Source organism: Ursus maritimus, unplaced genomic scaffold (assembly GCF_017311325.1).
Source record: "Ursus maritimus isolate PB19 unplaced genomic scaffold, ASM1731132v1 scaffold_23, whole genome shotgun sequence".
Lineage (NCBI taxonomy): Eukaryota > Metazoa > Chordata > Mammalia > Carnivora > Ursidae > Ursus > Ursus maritimus.
In genome coordinates, this window is record NW_024424786.1 from 18,122,267 (window position 1) to 18,133,269 (window position 11,003).

General features: G+C 53.3%; 1 protein-coding gene across 7 annotated transcripts in view; it reads right to left on the reverse strand.

Moving 5' to 3' along the window:
- PAX6 (paired box 6) overlaps positions 1-8,520 on the reverse strand; it is a 20,871-nt gene extending 12,351 nt beyond the window's left edge. Inside the window, exons 1-5 of one of the 7 annotated variants that reach the window (XM_040638699.1) lie at positions 8,511-8,520; positions 4,780-4,910; positions 3,944-3,985; positions 3,835-3,849; positions 2,721-2,886 (exon numbers count right to left, since the gene is read on the reverse strand). In XM_040638699.1, the coding sequence (XP_040494633.1) occupies positions 2,721-2,886; positions 3,835-3,849; positions 3,944-3,985; positions 4,780-4,910; positions 8,511-8,520 (364 nt within the window). Of the gene's footprint in view, positions 1-2,720; positions 2,887-3,633; positions 3,850-3,943; positions 3,986-4,704; positions 4,911-8,510 lie in introns of all 7 variants that reach the window. The other 6 variants (XM_040638698.1, XM_008686850.2, XM_040638696.1 and 3 more) reach the window with 6 other exon arrangements.
- Between the last annotated feature and the right edge of the window lie 2,483 nt (positions 8,521-11,003).

Consider the following 11,003-nt stretch of genomic DNA (forward strand, 5'->3'; position numbering starts at 1 on the left):
AAAAAAAAAAAAAAAAAGACGCTGGGAAATAAAATCATTCCTTAGTTTCTTAGTGTCTTAATCAGTGAGGCGGAAAACAAGCAAGAAAAGATAGCAACCCGGTTGCGGCACCTTTTCAGCTCTGGAGCTCGGATCAAAACATTGTAGCATCTGTTGAAAAGAGACTGACTAAATCCTATAGAGGGCCTGGGTATTATGGGGGTGGGGGTGGGGGCAGGAGGTAAGAAAAAGTGTCTCCGTGATCCCTAAAACCACCAAATCGCGGGAGAACTGGGGCTGGATAGAGTTGTCTCTTGTTGTTGTCAGCGCACGTCGTCACGATTTTAGTCACCGCCGCATGGCGTTGATCAGATGGAAACCATATTTGTCTCCCTCTGAGACCTAACCTCGCCTTATGCTTTCGGAGTAATGGACTCTTTAAAACCCCGAAACGGCTTCCCGGGCCGGGAGAGGGGGCCAAGGAGGGAGGGGGCCTTCTTAGCCCCGAGAGGTCTGAGGATTCCCAGGGCGCGTCGGCCGCAGCCCGCCCCCCGCCCCCCGCGCCCCCACGCCCGCGACCCCGCCCGGGGCCAGACGCGTCCTCCCCCCGCAGCGGGGGCGGCGGTCGGGCCCGCGGTCGCCGCAGCCGAGTGGGTTTCGTGCGGGGGCGGAGGGGGAACTGGCAGTTGGTGAGTCAGAATTCTCTTGCAATTCGGCGCCGAAAAGTTAAAAGCTCCTGAATTAGCGCCACCTCCCGCCGCAACCATCACCACAGGGTCCTTGCGTGAGGCTCTCGCTTCCCGCCCTCGAGCTTCCCGGGACCCAAAGCTGCCCTAATCGGGCGCCACCTCTGGTGGAAACAGAGGGGCTGGCAAAACTGCTGCCCTGGGCTTCTGTCCCGGCTCTGGGAAGCAGGACGGCGGACGTCCTCTAGGCCCCACGCTAACGTGAGCCCTGGCACCGACGGGCTGCAGGCTCTGGGCTCAGCCCTCCCAGACCCGGCCACTGCGCCCCGCGCCCCCCCCAAGAGTTCTCGGACCCTGGGGCCAGACTCGGCGGGGGAGGGGTCACCAGGACCTCAGGTTCCTGGGGGTTGGGGGACGGGCGCTGGGGAATGCCAAGTTCGGGTGTCTCTTGGGTGTGTCCAGTGTGTGCACGTGGGAATCCCGCCGTTTCAGAGGTCAGGTGAGGGTGTGGTCGTCTACACTCAGCCCTGTCACTCCCTGTCATCGGAGGCGGCAGTGGGCCTGGGCCTGCGGCCTGAGCCGAGGCAGCGCCTCCTCGGGTGTGCCCGCCGCGCCCCGGGAGGCCGTGGGGTCGGGGGCCGGCTCGGAGGAGCTGGCCAGCGGGGTCGCCCCGGGGAGCCCGGGCGCAGCGCATCAGGAGGCCTCCGCCGGCCCGGCGGCCGCGCTGGGAAACACAGAGCGAGCGCTTTGCTCCCTATCTTCCCAGTGTCCGTCCTATATTGTTTTCTGCTCTTAAAACTGACATGTCTAATTGGCAATTGGTGCCGAATCGTGTCCAGAGGTCTCTTGTGGAACATTTCTACAGCTGTCTCCTTCAACTAGACGCTTATTCATGTCGCCTTAATGAGAAACAAAACGTTCTCTAATGAGCAATTACAGAGCGACAGGATTGTTCCCATAACAAATTCTTGCGAGTGACAGAAGCATCCTTTGTACCAGATATTTCGCATACTGTTACCGATTTTCCCTTCTCTAGCCCGGCTCCGTGGAGGCGCGGGGCACCCGGAGCGGGTCCGGGCGCGCACTGCCGCGCGGGCAGCCCCGTCAGCGTCCCCGCGCCGCCGCCCCCGGCCCGGAGCCCCCAGGCTCCGTCGTGCTCCGGGGAGTGAGACGCCACGTCCCATTATCCCGCATATTATCTCCTTGTCACAAGGACAACAAATACCGATTAATCTTCGGAGTAAACTGTTTCCTATTCTTGACCAAGCTACCTCGGGGTGTGTAGGGGAGGGGAAAGCCAACCGGCCCCACCCCACCCCCATCTGCTCCCCTTCCTCCATTCCTTCTCACAGATCCTGCGACCGTCCAGATTCCTTCTCTCCTCCCAGCCCCCCGAGCCAGCGGCTCCGGACACCCCGCAGGCCGGCCCACAGTATCCTCACCCCACCCTTCTGTGCAGTCGCCACCCACAGAGGGTGAGAACTGGGGGTCCAGAGAAGCGGAGGGAATCCGACCAGAGATGATGGGGTTGTTTGAGCTGGGAGCCCACCACTTCCAATGGCCTATCCTGTACTCCGCCCTGCATCGCGCTGCTCGCCCTTTCATATGCACCCTACTCATAGTCACATAATTTGTCAATTACGGCAAAAAGCAAAACGATACAATTATGTTTACCTCGCAGTCTGTCAGTGTGTTAACTTGTCACACTTCTACAGCAAGGGGGCTCTCCGTGCATTTTAATGGCAAATTTGAATAGGGCACCACACAGCTAACTCTTAAACACACACATATTCCTGCCCATAACATAACACGCACACACACCAGCCACATTCTTACTACTCCTGCCATCCATGACCCTCAAATTCGAAGGCCGATAAGATAGTTCAACAAACAACTACCCTTATACAGGGCAAGTCAGTGTGTCCCAAGTCTTTAAAGAGTCTCTCCATGACATTCTTCCAGCACAGAAGTGAAGAGAGGGGAGAAGTTGGGGGAGAAGATGGGCAAGTGGCTGCCTATATGCAGAGTTTTGAGGGTGGGTCCTCGGGTTTTTACCTTGCGTAGGTTGCCCTGGCACAGAAGTCCCCGGATACCAACCCGGGCGGGTGCCCCAGCTTCCGGTCTGCCCGTTCAACATCCTTAGCTTATCATACATGCCGTCTGCACCCATCTGTTGCTTTTCGCTAGCCAGGTTGCGAAGAACTCTGTTTATTGATGACACCTGCAAATCAAACCAAAATCAAACCAAATGGTAGCGTCTCCCGAAGACAGTTGCCCTATCTTCAGTCCCCATCTCAGCACACCCACTCTCTTAAAGAACTACCTTTAACACGTTAAAAACAACAACACACAACCAGACAGACAAACTCCCAGCCATCCTGGGACAGTGGGTGGATTTGCAGAGACATTGTGGACAGAATGACAGCCATCACTTTGGGCGTGGCAACTGAGTTGGGCAGAGAACTCGGGATGGAGAGAGCATTTCCTGCACGGCTGCTGGATGTCTGTGGTGACCTCATCTTTGTTAAAAGACTTCCTCAAAAAAGACTATGACTTGGTTTAGAGCTTTCTTTCACTTTGTTTCGTATTAGGGCAGAAGTGGATGTTTGACACCTGAAGGGAGGTTCAGGCAGTCTGAGCTGGAGGAGGTTAGAATTTGGTATTCATTTTCATTTTCCTTCTTGATTCAAGTGCCTTTCCTGAGTGCCTCCACCCTCCACTTTGCAGCATGCAAACAAGGTGAACAGCTCCCCAAACTTGACTCCCATTTTCCAGAAGATCAAAAAAAGGTCAGTGTCCTCCTCTCAACACCCCCAGATACAGAGGTGACATAAGTGGAGCGGGGAGGAGACAGGGGCAGAGTGACACTGGTAGGGAGGAGGAGGGTAGGCAGGTGAAGAGAGGGATGGTAGAGAGGAAAGAGCATGGGGCTGAGGGCAGGGAGGGGGAATGTTCTTGGTGAACTTACACTTGGTATGTTATCGTTGGTACAGACCCCCTCGGACAGTAATCTGTCTCGGATTTCCCAAGCAAAGATGGACGGGCACTCCCGCTTATACTGGGCTATTTTGCTTACAACTTCTGGAGTCGCTACTCTCGGTTTACTACCACCGATTGCCCTGGGTCTGATGGAGCCAGTCTCGTAATACCTGCCCAGAATTTTACTCACACATCCGTTGGACACCTGCATAGGGGAAGTGGACAGAAAACCACATTATTAATAATTTCAAGACAAAAATAAAATTGTTTAAGTATGCATTAAACAATGACAAGCTTACGTTTTGATTGTCCAGCACTTGGACTTTTGCATCTGCATGGGTCTATAACACAAAAATATACCTTCAATGGTATGAGAACTTACTGTAGAGAGCTTTTTTTCTTAAAATTACATTTGTAGCCCTAAAAACTACAAATATGATGATACTTTCAAACAGTTTGAACTAAAAAAATTAAGTTTTTTTTAAAAAAACTGTTTTCTTAAACATTGCCTGAAGAGGCATCAAAACGAAGTCAGATTTATTTTTTTTGTGCTGACCTTGCTTAAAGTGGTGTTATATTTTAATGAGCAAAGGAGGAAAATAAACTAATGTTTTACTTATTTTCCTTTAAAAAAATATGCCCAGTTGAATAAATATGAGTTAGGTAGGGAAGTAAATAGCATTTGCCTTTTAAAATCAATATTCTTCTTGGTTATCAAGAATGCAAACAAATATCTCAAAATCTGAGGTGAGCATGGAATGAGGGAGAAGGAAATGAAATTATGCTGGTTTATGCAATTCAGCTTATTATAGTTCATAAACTGTTACCACAATTAATGTTTTTACCAAATGAAAAGAGAAAGGTGCTTTTTTTTTTTAAATTCACACACACGTTGTTTGTTGGTTTTTTTCTTAAGCAGATGAGTTATCTTATGTGACTGACCCAGGTTGAAAGAGGTAGGGAAGGATGTTGGAAGGAAAGGGGAAAGCGGGGATGGCAGGGGAGTGGAGTAGGGACTGGGGTGGGGTGGGTGAGGGGGTCCATAATTAGCAGCGTTTACAGTAAGAAATGAAGAGAGGGCGTTGAGAGTGGAGGGCCGCGGGGGCGGCGAGTGGGGCGGCGCCGGGAGGATCACCTGCAGAATTCGGGAAATGTCGCACGGCCGGGCCCCGCTGTGAGCTAGCTCTACGATCTTCTGCCGGGTGGAGTCCGGCAGTGGCCGCCCGTTGACAAAGACACCACCGAGCTGATTCACTCCGCTGTGACCTGAGGAAAAGGGAGAGGAGAGGAGAGGAGAGCAGAGCAGAGCAGAGCAAGGAGGAGAGGAGAGGAAGAGGAGTAAAGAGAAAGAGGAGGAGGAAGAGGAAGGAGAAGGAGAGGAAGAGAAGACAAGCACAATGCATCCTCAGCTCCCTGCCAACCCATGCCAACCTCAGCAATCGGGTCCCTGCTATCGATCAAAAACGACAATGGGACCACGCAGCCATGCGGGGCATCAGGCAGCCCAGCCCAACACAGCCGTGCTCCTGCCCACCGGGCTGAGAAGCACCACACAGACACATGCCAATGAGTAAGAAAGAACACACGCGCCTCACTCCCGCTATCACTGCCGCAGTGCCCCAGCCCACTTGCCCCTCTCCATAAACATCCCAGCCAGCCTCTGAACCCACAAGGTGCAAACACTCTTGCAAAAAATATCCTCCCAAAAATCCCCTCTGAATGTCACGGCAAAACATGGGTTCTACAGACCCCACACTCAATCTCCAAGGTCCCTGCATTGTTGGAACTGTGAGAGCAAATCCGACAGCTCTTCAGTGTTCCCTTGGACTCCAGAGTCCAGAAACGTTTGCCGTCACACTCCAAACTTTGGTGAAGGCACAAACACCAGAGTTGGAAAAAAAAAAAATGACGGGTATATATATTATGTTACATTACATACATATATGAAGAGATGGGAAGGAAGTAGAAAAGAACCAGAGCTGCAAATCTGTGGCTGGCGAACCCCAACCTGAGCATCCAGTGCAGCCGTGAGGGTCAGAGCCCCAGATCGGCTCCAAACACAAAGTGGTCCTGCTTGCAGCAATGGGGCTGAGAGCCTAGAGTCCATTCGCACCGGCCACAGCTCGCTTTACTTCCGCTGCTGAACTCGGCCTTCCACACAACCAAGCACAGATATTAGCAAAAAGCGAAAAGAAAAAGAAAGGAGCACACCACGGTGTCTTCTACCCCTCCTTTATCTTGTTATTCTCACAACCTCACCCCCATTGTCTGATCTTAGAGAATAGAGAAAGGGAGTTAGCACCTCTCTGTAGCCCCCTCCCCAGCAACCACAGGCACACAAATAAAACCAATTGCCAATTTCCACTTCCTTAAAAATCTCCAACCTGCAGCCCCGACTCTAGAGAGCAGCCCTTCCAGGAGAAGACGTGGCTCCCTGCTCAGCTCCCTGCTCTCTCCTCTCCTCTTCTCTCTTCTTGGAGCCTCTGATAAATTGACTCCAGGAGCCTGAGCTTCTTAGCAATAAATAAGCTCCAAATATAGAAGAGGGGGGAAAATATGATGAGCCTCTCTGACATTTGTCTTTAAAATAAAACTAGCTGCACGTCAAGTTTGAGCTTAATTTCTGGAAATAGGCGGAAGTCGCTCCGGATCATGCATGGAAGGCTAATTGAAAAGATCAGTCGGGGCGCTTGTGGCAGCCTTGTCACTTTGTGACAGTGCTCCGCTCCGGGAAATTGCATCGTCACGACAAACGGGACCGTGATAAAACGACCCTTTCCGTCCCTATTTGTAGATCACTCAGACGAGATTGAACTGCACTCGTTTCCCCTTCGAGGGGAGCCGAGTTTTCAGGGTAGCCGAAGGCTTGGGGTGGAGGGGGGGCCCTCACCGACAGGGGCGGGGGCAGAGCCTCAACTCGATGAGAAGTGACAGGCGTTTGGGGGATCTGGGCTCCGGCCGGGCCCAGCGCGAGCGGGGACATCTCGGGGACACCGCTTCTCCAACAGAGCGAGGCCTAGTCCCCGCTTCCGGTTTCTCCTAAATTCCCTTTATTGCCTTCCTTTGCCTCACAAGACCCATCCACTGCTCCAGCTGCGGAGCCTGCCCTTTGGGCAAAGGGAGCCTTCCGGGAAAGAGAAAGGCCAACCTAGAGAGAGACCGAGACTTTCCAAACTTCACGCGCAAGCCTGGGCGATTCCCAATCTATGAATGCCAAGGGGTGTGAGGCCGCCTAATCCGAGACTTCCCTCCTTCTCCCCCCACTGCAAAAAATAACGTGCCCGCCACCTCTGCGGCGACTGTCGGCGGGTGCTCGCCCAGGAGACGCCAGGGCCAGGTTGCCTCTGCCAGCATCGAAAAGGCTGCGAGGAAGCGCAGCTCGAAGTTCCCCTTCAGAGGTTAAGCCTCAATCATTTTGTCCCTTCCCTAGGGACGGCTGGCGCTCTCGCCCAGTGGCGATGATTATGCGCCTAGAATTCGACCGCGAAGCATCTAATAGGAAAACATATGGTGTCAATTTGGATGCTCTGCGCCTCGCGCACACCCGGGAGTGAGCGGCACAAAGCCCTGCAGGCCGGCCCACGACCCCGCGCCCCTCGGGGCCTGCCAGCCAGGCCGCCGTGGCAAACGCTCAGCGCTGCGCGCCCCGGGCCGGGACCTGCCCGAGAGCCTATGGCTGGGGAGTCTGAGCTGCAGGGGGAGAACCCAGCAGCCAGGGAAGGTGGGCAGAAGCCTTTGCCTCGCCAAGGAGGGTCCCTCCCGGGCCTGGCAGGTTCTGCACAACTAACCCGCCTTTAAAGCTCGCCACGTTTGAGGCCCCTGGTGCGCTTCGCGCCGCGGAAGCACCTGGGGCAGCTAGCGCTTCCAGGACAGATGGATCGGGCATTGGAGACACTCCGAAGTCTGCAGTTCGGCAAGGGAAGGTTGCTAGAAGACAGGCCTTTCCACACTCCTACCACAGCTGAACCCTTAAACCGCGTCCAGACTGCACCTCGCAACCCAGGCCTAGTTTCACTGGGTCTCCAGGCTCCCAGGCCCAAGCTCCAGACTAGCCCTGCCACACAGCAGCAACCACGGACTGAGCAGGAAGGTGGGCTGGGGCCGAGCGGCCTGGGCAGGAAGAGGATGGGGGCCACAGGAGCCGGGAAATCAAATGCACTGCTGGCCTCCAACGATCAGAACCCGCACAGTTGCGGCTACTGGGACAGGGCTTCTCCAGCTCCAAGGCTCTACACCCGCTCTCTTCCAAGACCCAGAAACCCGCTCTGGCCACTAACAGCCCCAGGGGTCCAGTTTACCACCTCTCCCCCACCCCCCACGGCAGGCCAGGGTGCCCCGCTCCCTTTGCCTTCAAGACCCAAAGCTGGGGTGGGGAGGGGAGGAGCTGTCCTGAGAGTGACTGGGGAGGGGAGCCCCCCACCCCACCCTGCCCGGATGGTGGAGACATTCAGTCTTGGCTAAACCCGAAGGGGCCTCCTTCTCGCGCAGCTAGGAGAAGCCTCCGCCCCGCCCTGTTCAGCCCAGCCTCTCTCTCTGGGGTCAGAGCCCGGGCAGGGGCGGGGAGGGGGTGTGAGTTACAGGATTTGGGGGGGATGGGGTTTCTCTACCTCAGCTTCAGCAAACTCTAGCGGGCTGTTCTGAAGGGCCCAGCCCCTGTTCTTCCAGGAGCAAGAACAGCAGAGCAAACGTCCTCCCCTCTCGGGCTGCCGAGAGCGAAGGGGGGCGCAGCTGCTTCAGGTCCCCGGGCCTCTTCGCTCGCACCAGACGGCCTGGCCAGCGTGGACAACGCGACCCTCTGCACCCTCCGCTGACCCGCCGGCCCGCATGTCCCCAGCCCGAAGTCTGAGAAAGACCAGAGGCACTTACTGTTCTGCATGCTGGCACTGGCTGGGGGCCCTGGGATCCCACGGGGTTCCAATATGGGGCTCTGTTAGCAAGAATATAGGCATTAATCCTGGGCCCATGCCAGGTAGGCCTACCTCCCAACAGACGATGACCCGGAGCCAGGACAGGAGAATGCCCCTTTTTGAGGAAATGAGCCAATCACTTGGGGCCGTATGAGGGGCATCCACCTGTGCCCTCCAGTGCATGCAAAATCTACCCTTTGGGCTACAAATAAAATACTCCAATACTCCTGTTTCCCCCACACCCCTTAGTAGTTCACTCTTGAATCAGGAGAAATGACCCAGTTTTCACTTTTCTTTTCTTCTTCCATGTGAACAACAATGAAGAAGTATTCTGACTCGTTCAGGTTTTGGAGCCCAAAGTAGCCACCGCAGAACTTGCCTGAAATCTGGGATGTCTGTCCACTCTTACAATAAAAGGTCTCACACATCTGCGCACCCCTAGTTAAAGTCTTCCCCCTAAGACAAAACAAAAGGAGAGAAAGGTATGTCAAACTGTGGCTCAAAAGCATAGGCCCACGGGCTCTCAGAGCCACACTCTCAGAAAAACAAAACAAAACAAAACAGGCATCTAGGGCTCAAACTACCATAAAACCCTAAATCCCAGAGTTACAACCACATTTCCAGCGGCCTCTCTTGCAGAGGTCCCCACCTTTTAAAAGTTACTGCTCTGGCCTGGCTTGCGAGAACTGGAGAATCTGACAAGTCAGGGAACCATTTTGCAAACATATCAAGAACCAGTTAAAGGGAAAGGGGAGAACAAGAGACACAGTGGCATTAGGAATAGAGGCCAAAGACTAATACCTGAAGTTTAGAGGTGAGGGGAGGAGGATCTCTAAACTTCAGGGTGCCTGAGGGTGCAGGCTGGGGCAGATCAGAAGGACTGCAGAGCCCATACTCTTTCCTTAAGGAATTTCACCACTCGAGTTCCCCCCAAGACCTCCAGCACCCAACTCTCTGATTACCCCTTCATCTTCCACTCTCTCCCTCAAAGCTTCCCAGCCAGGCCCCCACTCCACCCACCTCCCAGCCTTTCTGGGACTTTGAAAGTAGCGATCCCAACTTTCCCCCCCCCCAAACCTCACTTATTGTGATTAACTTCTCTTTTGGTGTTTAGATCTTCCCCCCTTTTACTGTACTGTGACACACGCTGTCTACCTCGCCTCACTGCTTTAAAAAGTACAAACAGGAGGGGGTGAGCGTGGTCGACAAAGCCTACAGACAGCGAACAATGGCTTCTATTCTCCAGCTCTCCCCAAACCCAAAGAGCAAAACCGAGTCTCCCTAACCAGCAACACAGCTTCCAACCAAATGTACCAACAACCCACCAACTCACAAAGGGAACAGAGGGACACTTCTAGCTTTGTAAGTCCTGACCCAGCGCGGGTCCCCCAAGGTTCGCCCTCCACCACCCCCTCCCTGCCTTGCCCTAAAAAGAAGGTGGGGGGGGAGAAAATAGAAAAGTAATTTCTTGTTATAAATATCTGGAGGTAATTGTGTTACTGGTGTGAGTTGTTAGGGGCTGTAAAAAGATACAACGGCACCGTGGGGAGCTCAATTGGGAAGAGAGAGTTACAATAAAGAATCTATTCAAGAGGTTTGCAAAAGAGAGAGAGAGAGAGAGAGAGAGAGAGAGAGGTAAAATAATTAAATAGTCACAGCATTATTTCTCTGTTTAAAAAAAACCTAAAATATTCATTCTTTTTTTCCTGTTTTGCTTATTGTGATTATTAATCTTGCCTGCCTACAAGCAAAGCATTCCAAGAAGCACATTTTTTCTCTTCAAGGCCATTCGTGGTCTAATTTATTAACTAGCTGGGAGGCAGCTTAAATCCATAAAAATAAACTTAAGAGGAGGAATTTTCCCAGCTTCCGAATGTGGCCTGGTAATACTGGAGACAGCAGAGTGCTACCTAGTTACCTCTGGCTGGATTGGCTCCCAGGGCCTTCCTCCTGTCTCTCATTCCCCACAACCACAGTCAGATCCAGAACAGACAGAAACCCCAACTTCTTGCAGAATGTGCCTCCCCCACCTCGAAGTGGGACTCTGAAACTGCAAAGTAGTAGCAGCCAGGGAGAGGGGAAGTGGACTTCTCCTAGAAGGGGTAAAACTTCCCGAACTCCTCTCTGTAACCCACACTATACTCAGTCACAACTGAATGCCCCCATCGTGGCCCATATGTTTCCGAAGCCATTAAAAAAGAAATTCACTAGCTCATTCCAGAGAGGCCTAGCCGATTAATTTTTGAAGCAATTGGGAAGGTGGAAGCATTTCAAGTTCCAATTCTGCTCCATTCCCACCTCCACCTCAGCTAAGAAGCTATTTAATTACTTAAGTAATCATTAGCACTGAGTGCAAAAGCAACCCGGGAAGCTGGCCACGCGGACACCCGGAAGCAGTCGTGGGCAGGAAGGCTAGAACCCCCAGTTGCAGCCAGAACCCCCCCCCCCCCCC